The 14,463-nt window shown below is 58.4% G+C and overlaps 2 protein-coding genes across 2 annotated transcripts; both read left to right on the top strand.

The window, feature by feature from the left end:
- The first annotated feature begins 2,020 nt into the window (after positions 1-2,020).
- Positions 2,021-4,221, top strand: H1-0 (H1.0 linker histone). Its single transcript, XM_080812255.1, has one exon. The coding sequence runs from the start codon at positions 2,315-2,317 to the stop codon at positions 2,897-2,899; it is 585 nt and encodes a 194-aa protein (XP_080668381.1). The 5' UTR covers positions 2,021-2,314; the 3' UTR covers positions 2,900-4,221.
- Positions 4,222-4,706: 485 nt separating this feature from the next.
- On the top strand, positions 4,707-10,781 carry GCAT (glycine C-acetyltransferase). The gene is made up of 9 exons (XM_080810592.1): positions 4,707-4,998; positions 6,505-6,635; positions 7,685-7,786; positions 8,265-8,411; positions 8,928-9,082; positions 9,213-9,295; positions 9,489-9,660; positions 10,066-10,187; positions 10,458-10,781. The coding sequence occupies exons 1-9, from the start codon at positions 4,803-4,805 to the stop codon at positions 10,607-10,609; spliced, it is 1,260 nt and encodes a 419-aa protein (XP_080666718.1). The 5' UTR covers positions 4,707-4,802; the 3' UTR covers positions 10,610-10,781.
- The last annotated feature ends 3,682 nt before the right edge of the window (positions 10,782-14,463 follow it).

Below are 14,463 nucleotides of genomic sequence, written 5' to 3'. Positions count from 1 at the left end.
TGGCTATTAGGATGGCCTGTTTCCCCCTCTAGATTTTAGTGGGAACCAGAACTGTCTTTGTAAATAAATAACTAAAACAAACCCACCAAAATGTGTTTTCAAATCAGGAAACTTCGGGGTAACTGACATCATCCAAATAAGAACCTTGACCTTTTGAACTAACCTGGCCCTTGGTCGGTTCCCTTCCCTGCCTGTGCCACTAAGATAAGCCGGTGAGAAGGCATCTGATAGCGAGTCTCAGGCCTCCCTCTCCCTCCACCCCCCCCCCCACCATTTGGATTAATCCATCCCTTGGTGTTTGTGGGGGAAACCTATTAATTTCCCTGGCCTCAGAGAGGCCCCAAGTCCAGTAGGAGCCCTTCCCCCAACTGCAGCTACGACCCCCCATCCCCCACCTAAACCTTCCAACCATCCCTCCTCCACTCCCCAACAGCCAGTGTCTGCAAACAGCACCGGGACCATAACAGAGACACGTTCATCATTTTGACCAGCTATAAACCCCCCACTCCCAGGGTATTGTTTAAATGAAGAGTGCCTGCCTCTTTACTTAGGGAATAAAAGCGGGTTTGTTGTGGGAGGGGGGCTTAGGGAGGGAGCATCCCAGAATCTCAACCCAGGGTCCCTGCCAAACGGGCCCTGCACGTGATTAGGATGTGTTTCATAGACAAGGGGTCCCAGGAACTCTGGGGTCCCTTCTGCTGGCCTCTGGACCCCTAAAGTCCCTCGGAGGCCCTCAAGACTCCCTTCAGACGGTGACACCCCTTATTCACTTCATCTATACCTGCCAAGCAGCACGGAAAAGAGGTATACGTTTTAACAAAGACATCGCATCCTCCCAGCAAAATGGCGGTGGTCCCGGCCACCGCTCCCTGAGCAACTGCACACTTTCCGAGGATTAATCAGGACCCAAGTAACGCGGCCCCCTCCTCCACCTCTCCCCCAGAGCCCCGTTTTTCCAAGTTCCCAAAGCACTCAGGGCCTCTCTTCATCCCAGGGGCCCCCAGCACAAGTCTCTCGTTGGAGCCTTTGGGACAGCTCCTCCATTGCAGACCCCTCCCCCACGGACTTCAAGGGACCTTGGGAGGGTGACTTGACCCCCAGGCTGTGCCTCAGGTGTGGGGACAGCAAGGTTCAGCCTCTGAGACCCCCAAAACGCCCAGGCTGAGAGAGGCAAATGAACGAATTCCCGATTAGGATATATGGGCGATGTGGGGGGTCTCTGAGGAAAGGAGAGGACTCGGGAGACCCCTCCTCATTCCCACGGGGGTCCCAGGCAGTAGTGGGGGTCTGGCCTCAGGAGAGAACCGCCACGCAGAGGTCAGGAAGCACGCTGGGGGAGAGCCGGCAGAGGAGGGGGAAGGGACCAAGTTTGAAAGTGCCCTTACAACTCTTCCAGGGAAAGTTTGCTTAGGGGCCCCAAGGACAGAGAAGAGGTAGAGGTGCGGGGGGCCCGGTGACGGGATGACCCCCGAGAGGTGACCGGACCCCAGGGGAGCGACCCCTCCCCCCTGTCCCGGCTCGGCCCGGCTGGGAGTCGCCCGGCTCTGGGCAGCGTGTGTTAGTTGGGGCCGCTTTCCAGCCGCTCTGCCGGGCTGGGGGGTCCCGCCGCGGGCCGGGAGCGGGCTCTCCGGTAGCCCCAGGGGGGAGCTTTGCTACGGGGTTTTTCCCGCACCCGGGCTCCCCGGCCCCGCAGAGCCAGCCCCCCGCAAAGGGGAAATGTGCAGGCGCACCAGCGGTCCTCGGCGCCGTTTGGGGCGCGTGGCGGGCGCGGGGGGCGGCGGCCGGGCCGGCGGGATGCCCGGCGGGGGAGCCCAGGGAGCCAGGCAGCGGTCCCGGGCGGCGGCGGGGAGCGGGAAGGCCCGGGCCGGGGGGAAAGGTCGGATTTGCTCGGCGGAAGAAACACAGATGGCGGCGGCGCGGCGCCATTCCGGGCCGGGAGCAGGCAGCCAGCAGCCCTGTCCTCACCGCGGTCCGCCCGCCGCCGCTAAATACCCGGATGCGCCGCCCGAGCGCCAGACGCGGAGCTGGGAAAGGGGAGGCAGAGGAGGCGGAGGCAGAGGCAGAGCCCGCGCTTGAGCCCGAGCCCGAGCCGGGCGCCGAGACCGAGCGAGAGAGCGGCGGGGCTGGGCCACGCAGAGGCGGCCTGGCGAGTCCTCCCGCGACCCGAGCCAGGTCCCTGAGAGCCGGGTCCCGGACTGGCCGGGGAGTCAGGAGGAGCGCCAGAGCAGATTCCGAGTAAGGCTTTCCTCGGCCTCCGACGAGGGCTGGCCCTTTTGAAGGCACGTCCTCCAACAGCTGGACCAGACAGGCCACCATGACCGAGAACTCCACATCCACCCCTGCGGCCAAGCCCAAGCGGGCCAAGGCCTCCAAGAAGTCCACAGACCACCCCAAGTATTCAGACATGATCGTGGCTGCCATCCAGGCGGAGAAGAACCGCGCTGGCTCCTCGCGCCAGTCCATCCAGAAGTACATCAAGAGCCACTATAAGGTGGGTGAGAACGCCGACTCGCAGATCAAGTTGTCCATCAAGCGCCTGGTCACCACTGGGGTCCTCAAGCAGACCAAAGGGGTGGGTGCCTCAGGGTCCTTCCGGCTGGCCAAAAGCGACGAGCCCAAGAGGTCAGTGGCCTTCAAGAAGACGAAGAAGGAAGTCAAGAAGGTGGCCGCGCCAAAGAAGGCAGCCAAGCCCAAGAAGGCTGCCTCCAAAGCCCCAAGCAAGAAGCCCAAAGCCACCCCAGTCAAGAAGGCCAAGAAGAAGCCGGCTGCCACGCCCAAGAAAACCAAAAAACCCAAGACTGTCAAGGCCAAGCCGGTCAAGGCATCCAAGCCTAAGAAGGCCAAGCCAGTGAAGCCCAAAGCCAAGTCCAGTGCCAAGAGGGCCGGCAAGAAGAAGTGACAATGGGGCTTTTCTTGTGGACACTCCTGCCTGTCTCCTATTTTCTGTAAATACTTTTCTCTTTTCTTCTCTCTTGATCTTCATCTGCAGTCCTTTGCCCCTTATTTGGATGCCTCAGAAATTAGGGAATAATCCATTTTTCCTTAACAAATCGTGCGAGGACAGCAACCACAAATCTCATCTCTAATGATGAGAATGTACTTATATTTTGTTTCGTTGACTTGTTATTAATCTACTTAATGGGTTTAGGGACTTGGGTGGGTTTGTGTGTTTTGTTTGGTTGGATGGTTTGTTCATTAGGAAGGTAAAGGGGCAGGAGAGAATGGGCAAGGCCGCTCGTTCCGACTAGAAGAGGGGGAGCCTGGAAATGGTAACGTTTGTAGGAGTAGCTTTAAGGTGAGCCAGCCTTCTCTAGGTTGCACACCGCTTGTGAGAGTTCCAGAACTTTGGTGGGGAGAGGGGAGGGGTGGCAGCAGCTGGATGGCAAAGGAGGGGGGGGGGGCCCTCTCCAGGCTGACTTCCACCTTCCTATACTGAGCGGTGGGGGGTCCAAATGCAGTTTCCTTCTCACTGTTAGAGTGCCCCTGTGGCCTCCCTATTGTCCTAGGGAAGGGGAGGAGGGGGTTGTCCGAGTGACAGCTGGTCTGAGAAGCTGTCTGAGCGGCTTCTTTCAGTCAGCTGGAAACTAGCCATTGGGGGGTTTTTGTGGCTTCAGAAAGTCTCATGTTAAACGGGAGTGGAAACTTTGGGGGAAGGGTGGGGACTCAGTCAGCCAAGTGCCTCAGTGTGCCCTGTTAAAAGTTGGGTTTTTCCACACAATCGGGTTGTATCCTAGGAGGACTTCTTTCCTTTTCCCCCGGTTTTTGGTTCCTCCTGTGTAAGAAAGATTGGCGGTTTGGCCTGAGGGCCTGGTGGGGCTCCAGCCTTGCCACCTGCCACTTAAAAACCTCCCGACCTCTTTACTTTTGAGTCTTTTATAAAAGTAGCTGTAGATGGGGGACGGGGGAGTGGGCGGGGAGTGGACAGTAAGACATACTGCGGTCGATTTTGAATTGCTAAGTAGTTTCACAGCTAGGTCTGTGTGTATGTGTGTATATGTATATATACATATCTAGAGCTAGTACTTAACGTTTCACGCCCGGGAGCTGGGAGAAAAAAACCTGTACAGTTGTCTTTTATTTTTAATAATATAGGAAAATACGCACTTGTGCGTGGTCCACCCCCTCCTTTTTTTTTTTTTTTTTAAACAAGTGTTATTTGTGCCGGGCAGAATTTGCTGTCTTTGTAATTTTAAAACTTTAAAATAAAATTGAAAAATGAAACGAGCGGTGCATTTTTTTTTTCCTTACTTTTAAGGCTGGAGGCAAATGCAGGGCAATCGGCTAGGCGAGGTGGGATGAAATCCTGGGGGTGCTTGCACCTGCGAACGGGGGACGGTTCCAACAGTTCGACAGGAACCGGGAAACGGGACTGAAGAGTACAGAGCGTGCCTTAGCCTGCTTCTAGGGTCTTGCCTTTGGGGTCCAGGGTGCACCCCGTTTCCTTCCGGGCGCTGGGTGTGTAGGCAGGGGCTGGGAGTACGGTGGGGGATCTGGTAGGCTGGGCCCTGGGACTCGCCACCCTCCGCCGGGTCGCGTCCTCTTCCCCCACGGGGAGCGCTCCAGTCTCAATTTACACATCAATCCACTTCCATCCTCTGTGGGTCGCGCCAGGCCCCTCCCACCCATCCCTGGGCCCGCCTCCCCATCGCTGGGCCCGCCTCCCCGCCCCTTTAACGGCCCTCTCGCTCCGATTGGCCGCCGAGGCCCGGCCCCCGCCCACCCCCCAGGCCACGGGACCGCGAGTCTTCCGCGGCTCGCAGGACCCTTGGCTAGCCGGGAGCTCTCGGGTGAAAGTGGGCACCATGTGGGCCGGTCGCGCGCTCCACGCCGTTCTCTCCGCGGCCCCCCGCAGCCGCCGCGCGCAGTCGGCGCTGACCCAACTGCGTGGCGTCCTGGAGGAGGAGCTGGAAGCGATCCGCGGCGCTGGCACCTGGAAGAGCGAGCGGGTCATTACGTCCCGTCAGGGGCCGCGCATTCACGTGGACGGCGTCTCCGGAGGTAACTCCCCCCCTCCTGGGAGTCTTTGGACCCGGCCGGGTGTTCGCAGACCTTGGTTCCAGGCCGGAATGGAGGGCTGGGTGGCAGGGGGCCGGGGAGGGGGCAGTATCTGCTCTCGTAGCCGCCGGCACCTTTCCCAATCTATCAGGCTGACTTGACGGCTTCCCAGGGTTCCCTGGAACCTAGTTAAACCTGTTTCCACGGAGGGAGGTGATCTGTTGAGTACCTTCTTGACTCAGGGTAGGGCTGGAGTGAGACCCGGTCCTGTGAGGACGTGAGAGAAAAAGAGAGACACCCAGCTGGCTCCCACCTGGCTGCTTCAAGGAAGGGGGTGGGAAGGAGGCAGCCAGAAGTCCCGCGTTTCTGGAGCTGCCGCCTGGAGCTGGTCTCCACTCCCTGCTGCACGTGGACTCCTGCAGACCTCCCAGCGTGGGAAGAACTAAACCCATTGTACAGACAGAGAAGCTGAGGCTCAGAGATGTGGAATGGCTTGCCCAAAAGCCCCTGCTAGCAGCGGGCAGAGCTGGGCTTTGGTCCAGGTTCTCCCTTATATTGGAGCTAGAAGGTCAGCCTGTGGGTCAGAGAAGCCAACGTGCCGGCCAGAGTCACAGCGAGAGGAAGGCAGCCGGCTGCTGCAGGAGTCACACCATGAACTGACCCACTGGGCCTTCCTCATGTCTGTCTAACCAGTGGTCACCGCCTGTCTTGTCTATTCCAGGCCCCAGATGGTGCTGCTTATAAACAGGCTCCCAAACCCGCTTTCTGCTCAGGAAATAGGCCTGGGATCCTTGGTGCTGTTGTATTTATTTGTAAACCGAGGTGCCCCCAAAAAATCTCTGCCTCCCTCCCCATCCTCCCCCCAACCCCCTACCCCTGCCTGGGGGAAGCTTGGAGCAGGATAAAACATGGGAAATGAGACACAGGTTCTCCTCGTGCTTTTGCCCTTTACAGGCCTCAGTTTCCCCCTCAGGTCAGCTGTGTTCACTTTGGGCTTTATAAATCAGGAGTTGAGGTCTCAAGGAAACCCCCACACCCACACACTTCAGGCACGTGATTCTGTACCAGGCAGCAAAGTCAGCTATGCAGAGTCTGAGGACCACACTGGGCACGTGAGCCTGCTCACTTACCCACAAGGAAACCAGGGCCCACATGGGGGATTGCTGGTCGTCTTCAGGGGCAGGAGAAGCCTGTGAGGTAGGGCTACGTTCCTCACTGGGTACAATGTGATTCAGAGCCAGAGTCTAAACTTCTTATCCTTCAAGGCACCACTCTGAGGGGCCTTTCCTGACCCTCCCTCTCCTGTACCTGTCGGATTGGGTCCCTCCCCGGGGCCCCTAGTTCCCCATCCTGGCCTCTGCCCCGCAGTGGATCATACTATGTGGTTGTTGCCTTGTCAAGGGTGAATCCAGGTTCGTTTCCTCTCTGAGTCCCCAGGGCCTGGCACAGACACCTTTCCAGGCCTTTTCTTGCCCTGAGCCGCTGTGTCCGTGCTGTCCTCCACTTCAGGAATCCTTAACTTCTGTGCCAACAACTACCTGGGCCTGAGCAGCCACCCTGAGGTCATCCAGGCAGGTCTGCAGGCCCTGGAGGAGTTTGGAGCCGGCCTTAGCTCGACCCGCTTCATCTGTGGGACCCAGGTACAGAGTGGCTGTTGGGGGGGGGGGGTTGGAGGGTGCCTTGTCCCCAGCGTTAGGCGCTGACCCCAACTGCCTGCTTCCCACAGTCAGCAAGGCTGGTTTAGCCAGCTCAGCTCATCCAGGGCCCTGGGCCCACCCTTAGCCTAGAGCTATCCACCAGAAAGGCCAGCTCAGGCTTCTGTTGTGTTGCAAAAGAAACTTTCCAGTCTCTCCAAGCGTCCCTTTCCACCACCTGCACGCAGAACTGCTTAGAAGAGTGCCTGGCACGTAGTAGTGCTCCGTAAACATTGATTATTTTATTGTGTAAATGTTACAAAATAAACACCTAGATGGGAAACTTACAGTGCTGTGCTTACCATGTATCAGGTACTGTATTAAGAACATTACAAATATTAACTCATTAATGCCCCTAACCATCATAAGTGGTAGGGGATATTCTTGTCTCTTACAGAGATGAGGGTGCTGAAGCCAGAGAAATGGGGTGACTTCCTCTAGGGCATGCAGCAGACTGTTATGATAGGAGTTTAACCCAGACGGCTTCGCTCCTGACTGCATATGAGGATTACTACCCATCTTCTCAGAAGGGGGACGGTGAAATGCATGTCAGAAACAGGACTCCTAACCCCCAGCCAGGGCCCTTTCCAGCAAAGCCCTCACCCTGACCAAACAGCTTTCAAATACAAGAATTTCAGGCCCAAATAAAGCTATATAATCCTTTTCCTTGCCATTATGCAACCAAAAAAGGCACTTAACTTTGATGTCAGAAAGACATCTTCCCTGGCCATCATCCCCCATAATTCGTCATTAGGCCTCCATTATAGGCGAAGGTCCCACCAGGTAGGGGTATCTAGCGAGCTCCTGACCCCTCAGGGAGAACCATCTGCCAGGTTCCTGTTGGCTCTGGGGGAACCCCCGTGGTGAAGAAAGAAGGGAGAGGCCAAGGCTGCACGCCCTCTGTGCGGAGTCTGTGACCTTCTAAGCCTCTGTCCCCAAGACTTGTTTCATGTGACCCCGCAGGCATTAACACCTGTTTCACTCTGTTTCTTTAGAGCATCCACAAGGATCTAGAAGCAAAGATAGCCCGCTTCCATCAGCGGGAGGATGCCATCCTGTATCCTAGCTGTTTTGATGCCAATGCTGGCCTTTTTGAGGTTTGGGGGGGTGGGGGCGCAGGTGGGAGTGGTGAGGACTGCTGGGCTATGGAAGAAGGCTTGGGGGTGAGCAGTGAGGGGAACCTGGCAGGATGTCAGTGCTGTGCCTAGAGGCGCCAGGATCCTTTCCTTCTGGAGGCTAAGCTTGGGTCAAGTAGGTTGCTGCAGGAAGAATCCTGGGACCTGCAAGGGACCAGCTTCCAGGGCATGGGGGAGATAACCTACGTCAGTGGGAAGGTCGGAGTTAGCCGGGGCCAGGTCCTCGCCAAACATGTTCTCACCTGCCCTCACAGGAGCTGGGCCCTGGTCCAGCCCAGGCCTGGGGCCCTGAGGATCCAGACAGAGGCAGACAGGGGCTCCGTGCCTCCCTGCCCGGCAGAATGCCCTGATGGCAGTGAAATTTTGACTCACGTAGACATGGGGAGGGAGAACCCCTAGGTGGTTGGGCAGAAGCTCCACTCCAGGTACTTTCTCCCAGGCCCTGCTGACCCCACAGGATGCAGTCCTGTCAGACGAGCTGAACCACGCCTCCATCATTGATGGCATCCGTCTATGCAAGGCCCATAAATACCGCTACCACCACCTGGACATGGCTGACTTGGAGGCCAAGCTGCAGGAGGCCCAGGTGGGGCGAGGCCCAAGGGTGGCAAAGGCGAGAACCGGGCTTATCCTTAGCCTCGCCCCTGGTGAAAGAACTAAGGCTTAGAGGGACCCACTTTGCACTCCCAAAGAACATGAAAGTTTGAAACAGGATTTGAACCCAGATCCTTCTGCCCCAAGGCTTTCTTCCATTGTACCAAGCTGCCTTGACTTTTAGCCGTCCCCTTCCATGTGGCAGGCCCCGCTGGGCATAAAGGTGGGATGAGCTTCAGGATAGAAGAGGTCCCACCCCACCCTCCCTCTCGCAGGAGAGACTGAGCTGTTCTCACTGGCCAGGACTGCCCTGGAAGAGGTGGGCGTGGCTCAGGGAGGCATAGATGAGGACCGGGATGCTCCGGCCCCAACACAGTAATGCTTACATGCCAGCCTCTGTGCCAGATTCTGGGCAAGGTGAGCCCTTAGAGCCCTGAGCAGCATAGAGAATGGGAGGATTGGCCCAGCTGGGGACACCAGCCATCACCTGTCCACGGCTTCCCTACAGAAGCATCGGCTGCGCCTGGTGGCCACTGATGGGGCCTTTTCCATGGATGGCGACATTGCCCCCCTGCGGGAGATCTGCCACCTTGCCTCTCGATATGACGCCCTGGTCTTTGTGGATGAGTGTCACGCTACTGGCTTCCTGGGGGCCACTGGACGGTGGGAGCATGCATCTCCTTGGGTTGGGCTTCTGAGGATGGGTGGGAAAGCAGGAAGCCAGCCCTTCCCCTAACCCATGGTCCCTGGGCACTCAGGCAGCCAGTGGTAGCAGTGCTAGCTTCCCTTGCAGGGGCACGGATGAGCTGCTGGGTGTCACAGACCAGGTCACCATCATCAACTCCACGCTGGGGAAGGCACTGGGTGGAGCTTCAGGTACCTGCAGGGTCATGCCCCTGGGGTCCCCTTATCCATAGGTAGGGCCCTGGAGAGGTCTCAGAGCAGGTGGGGAGGGGAGGCTGGGACCCTACAGAAGAGGGCAGTGTGGACTGTCCTCCCAGGAGGGGCTCGGGGTAGGCTCTGGCCCCTGGCCTCTGACTCCCGCCCTCACCTCTGCCCTTGTCCTCAGGGGGCTACACGACAGGGCCTGAGCCCCTGGTGTCCCTGCTCCGGCAGCGCTCCCGGCCCTACCTCTTCTCCAACAGCCTGCCCCCTGCTGTCGTCGGCTGTGCCTCCAAGGCCCTGGACCTGCTTATGGAGAGCAACGCCATCGTCCAGACTATGGCAACCAAGACCCAGCGGTGCGGTCCCTGGCAGGGGTGGGACAGGCTGGGGGTGGGGGAGCTGGTAGGGGCCTGCCCCCATGTGCCCGCCCTCTGCCCATACCATGCCTCCAGCAGATTGCACAGGACTCAGCCCTTTTAACCAAGGGCTGCCTGCCCACCCACCTACCTCTTCTCTGTCTCCCTCTTCCTTCCATTTCCTGGTACATTTCTCTGTCAATGACCCTATGTCTCCCCATCTTATATTATCCTGTCTTTTCACTCTCTGGTTTGGTCTGCTGGTTCCTCTGCCCGGCTCCCCATCTGCATCTGGCTCTGTTGGTCCATCCTGCAGACTTGGGCACAGATCACAGGCCCATCAGGAGTGGGTGTGAACCCTCCACAGTCCCCTGGCTACCTGTGACACCCAGCTTGTGCCCACAGTTTCCGCAGTAAGATGGAGGCTGCCGGCTTCACCATCCTGGGAGCCAATCATCCCATCTGCCCAGTGATGCTGGGTGATGCTCGGCTGGCCTCTTGCATGGCGGATGACATGCTAAAGAGAGGTGAGGAAGCCAGGACAAGGAGACCGGTTATGGGTCCTCAGAGAAAAGAGGAGGGAGCCCCTGTACTATGAATGCTCCCCCATACTCTCCCCCTACTACCCTCTCGAGACCAGCTGAAGATCCCAGGCCATGACTTATTTGCATGTCTGGGAGACCTTGGGCAACTCCCTTGCTCTCTGTAACCCTCAGGGGAGCAGGAACCATGTGGCATGTCTCCCAAAGTGTGTGTGCCTTTGCTGAGCCCCAGGTTGACCCTTTTTACCTTACCAGGCATCTTCGTCATCGGGTTCAGCTATCCAGTGGTCCCCAAGGGCAAGGCCCGGATCCGGGTACAGATCTCAGCCGTGCACAGTGAGGAGGACATCGACCGCTGTGTGGAGGCCTTCGTGGAGGTGGGGCGGCTGCATGGGGCCCTACCCTGACGTGGCTGGTGACAAGCAGAGCCAAGATCCCCCTCCCTCCACATTGAAAAAGGGCCCTTTTCAGGGCCCAGGCCTGAGGCTCTGAGCCCTGTCAAAGTCCTGGGGCTGGGCTGGGGCAAGGCCCATTCTTGTGGTTGGGAGTGTCAAGCAACAATGTGGAAACGGGCTGACATGTCAGTGTGCTTCATTCTCTCTGGGCAGGCCCACCCTTTGACCAGTTGAAGAATCAGGTGGGAGCTGAGGCTCCTGAGTAGGTTTCAGAGCTGACCACCTACCCCAGGTTAAGATGAGACGCAGGCCATGGGGATAATGTGGGTAGCCCCCCCCCCCATCGGATTCTGTGCTGCTGGAGAGGACAGCTACCAACCCTGCAGGCCCTTTCCCACCCCACCCACCCCATTTGCTCTTCAGCCTCCAGAGAACCTCGTTTTCTGCCCCCCCCCCATCCGAAGGATGGTTTACAGCTGCCCAGATAAAGAGGGGCTGGGCACCCAAACCTGCCCCAAAGGAAAGAACGTGGGTCACTATTGGAAAGGCCCCCGACAGTTTGGAACCATGTATTCTAGCCCACTTTGGCCCCTGGGCAGGCCCCTTCCCCTCTGTGTGCCTCAGTTTCCCGCACTACCAAGAGTAGATGGTACATGGGTAACTGGGCTCCTTCCATCCACTGGGTCCAAGGCCTACGGGCCTGCTGATCAGCCGCCAGGGGGCGCAGCGAGCTCAGGCTCCGGCTGCTATTGCCGCGCCCCTGCCAGAATCCAGGCCTCGGCGGGCAAGGCTCTCCGCAGAGTTGACATGCTGCTGCCAAGGCCCCATCCACACTTGTCCCCAGCAAGGGCTCGCTGCTCCCCTAGTGGACACCTTCCTGTAGTCGCTGTCCCTGGTCCTTGTCTTTTCATTGCCGTCCTCACTCAGCTTTATGGGCACAGGGCGGGGGCCCAGGCGGGATAGGTTCTGATTCAGGCGGCTCCAGCCTCATTGGGGTGTGGCCTTGGGAAGCTCGGACCTCGCTGGACGTAGGGCAGGGAGGATGAAAAAGCCCTTCTTCGTCCACAACAGGGAACTAGGACCCCCTCTCCGTGCCCTCGAACCCCCAGCCCTGCCCTTGGCCTGGCTGTCGGGATGGACGGTCTGGGCCATCTGCTGGGATCCTAACTGGGATTCTGGGAATCTTAGCTTGTGGTCCAGAGGAGCTTGAGCCTGGGGTCCAGGAGCTCCACGTGCTGGGAGATGGCCGCCCAGGGAAGAGGGCTGCTGTGGCCACAGCAGCAGCTGGAATACTCGAGAGAGCCGCAGCCACGTGGTCGTGTACCTGGCGCAGGCGCACCGTTGCAGCAGCGAGTGCCTATGGCCTGGCACCAGCCCCGGGCCCAGCCAGCAGCTTGATGTGCGTGATCTGCGTAGGCCGGCGGGTTACACGGGGTGGCCCCAAGCAGCCACCGGGCAACGCATTCCAGCAGTAGGTGTGGCGTGTCCGGCAGGGACAGAAAGCCACGCCCAGGTCCCCCCGGCAGTGGCTCAGAGCACGCGCCGGCTCGTCCTGCGGCTCCCGGGCGCCCCCCGGCGGCTAGCGTGGGCAGCTGCGTTGCCGCGATAGCGCGCCCCGCCGTCGGTCAGCTCGCGGCTGCGCCGGCTCCCATCCGCGGAGGTACAGAAGGGCTGGTGGGAAGCACCCGCAGGCGCCGCGGGCACTCTGGGAGCACATGCTGCGGGTTGGACGCGTGCCTGTAGTGGCCCGACGGCCTTGGGTCAGCCGCACCTCCACCTCCAGAGACCGCTCCCACGGCTCATGGTCCACGTCCTCTGCGTCCAGCTCCGGGTTCAAGGCTGCGGCCTCCTGGAGCAAGAGAAGGAGGGGGCGCCAGGGACATGCTGGGGCTCTGGCCTTGGCCTTGACAATGCGGTTTTTCCTGCCTGCCTCTCGCCAGCCCTCTGTGGTTGCCTCGGTCCTCCTGCCCTCCCTCCTTCCCTCTTTCTCCCTCTCCCACTCCCCCTGCTTGTGTTCCCTCTCTCGCTGTGTCCCTGTCTAGTGAATAAATAAAATCTTTTTAAAAACAAACAAACAAAAAACCTCTGAGCGCACAGGAAAATCCCAGGGGTCTGGGAGATGCTAGTCCTAGAGTTTCTTCCCCAGTTCCCTGGGCCTTGAATGCAAGTCCTGGCTCTATCAGTGTCCCAGTGTCCCCTCAAACTATTTTCTCTTCCCTTTCACGGACTTCCTATTAACATTACCGCCTACCTCCCAGCTTCTAGAAAGACCACAAGCAGTCCCTACCACCTCTTCTCTCCTTAAAATCATTGCAGACTCTTTTGCCCCCAGTACACTTGTCCAGTTTACAAACAACCTCACTGTTATGAAATCCAGGGTACCTCGCCCCATCTTCCCATCCCTGACTAGTCTCTCTAACCCTCTGGAGGCATTTGGCCATGTGGCTCACTTCTCCAAGAGTTCCAGGCCAGAACCCACACCTGATTGAATCACACAGCCATTAACCAAGACAGACTAACCTCTTTGGCTTCTGCTGGCACAAGAGGCTCCTAACGGGTCAGTCATTAAATCACTCCCCCTCTGTCCATCCTTTTCACGCCAGGCCAAAGTAAATCAATTACAAATTAAATGGGCAGATCATGTCCCTTCTCTAAAACTTTCACTAGTTCCCCATTGCCCTTAGGCTAAAGCCAGACTCTTTGGATGGACTCAAACACCCTCCATCTCCAGCCAGACTGAGCCTCTGGAACAGGCTTAGGAAAGTTGACGGGCCCCAGGATTCTCAGAAACTGAGGGAGGAGTCCTGTCTGGTCTCCAGAAAAGAGACTCCTATTCTGGTTTCCTAGCCTGGGACACCCCATTCAAGATGAGGAATCCCTTCTGAGCTTGGATTAGAGCCCTCCTTGGGGCAGAGAGGGAAGATGGGGAGTGAATCATTAGGCTGGAGGTGGGAGTGCCAGGAATGGGCTGGGCCCCGGGCACGGAGGGGTTAACTCCAAAGCGAATCTCAGTGAGCGAGATCAATGGGTTACTTACTGCAGAAAGAGGCAGAAGCAACGCAGGGAGGCAGAAAAGAAGCAGGCAGAAGAGCATGCCACCGGGGGGAAATCAGGGACCGAGGAGGAGGTGGCCGGTGGCTACTCCGGAGGGAGCGCCCAAGTCTGGCTCAGCGGAGGAGGTGCCTTAAAGGAGAAGAGGGAACAGCGGGAGGCAGACCTGCACCTACAGGGAGGTGCCAAGGGGTAGCTGCTGAGCCAAGAGGCAGCCTCGGTCTGGCCGGTTCACCCAGGACCAAGCAGGGCCCAGTGCCCAGAGTTGAGGTGGGTGTTGCCCATCCTGAGCCTCAGGGGGCTTGCTGCATGCTGGGGGCTGGGGGAGTGCAGATACCGCCTTTCTTCCCTCCACCCTGCCCCCCCCATGCCCTTAATGTGTCCCACCAACCCAGAGGTCCCCGGAGAGCAGGGGGATCCACAGGCCAATAGGGCCGAGGGATGGAGCAAGGGTGAGAGTGGGCATGGTGTGCATAAATGCGCACACACACATACACGCGCGCGCACGCACACACACGCACACACACTTTACTCGCATGGGGGTCGGAGGCCCCACCTGTTACAGGCTGTCAGATGAGCGCTCCAGCCTGGGAGTCGGTACCAGATGGCAACAGCCCCAGGTCTGCCACTCAAAGTGTGATATTAGCCTCCCATGTCCCCTCTCTGAGCCTCAGTTTCCTCTTGTGCGAAAAGGGGGGGCAGTGACCTCTATGGTTTTCCCAGCTGTGCCACTGTGGGGCTTTCACTAAACCGGACTTTACGATGACTCAGGGATATCATTCATGTTTTGCTGACTTTGACCCACGTCCGATTCT

Source organism: Martes martes (assembly GCF_963455335.1).
Source record: "Martes martes genome assembly, chromosome: 8".
Taxonomy (NCBI): Eukaryota; Metazoa; Chordata; class Mammalia; order Carnivora; family Mustelidae; genus Martes; species Martes martes.
The sequence above is the reverse complement of the archived record's forward strand: the minus strand, read 5'-3'. Positions and strand labels throughout refer to the sequence as shown.

Bases quoted from the DNA above. Each gene is read 5' to 3' on its own strand.
- H1-0 (XM_080812255.1), top strand. From the start codon at position 2,315: ATGACCGAGAACTCCACATCCACCCCTGCGGCCAAGCCCAAGCGGGCC.
- GCAT (XM_080810592.1), top strand. From the start codon at position 4,803: ATGTGGGCCGGTCGCGCGCTCCACGCCGTTCTCTCCGCGGCCCCCCGC. The intron at 7,787-8,264 runs GTTTGGGGGGGT...ACTTTCTCCCAG, and splicing joins CCAATGCTGGCCTTTTTGAG to GCCCTGCTGACCCCACAGGA. The intron at 9,661-10,065 runs GTGCGGTCCCTG...TTGTGCCCACAG, and splicing joins ATGGCAACCAAGACCCAGCG to TTTCCGCAGTAAGATGGAGG.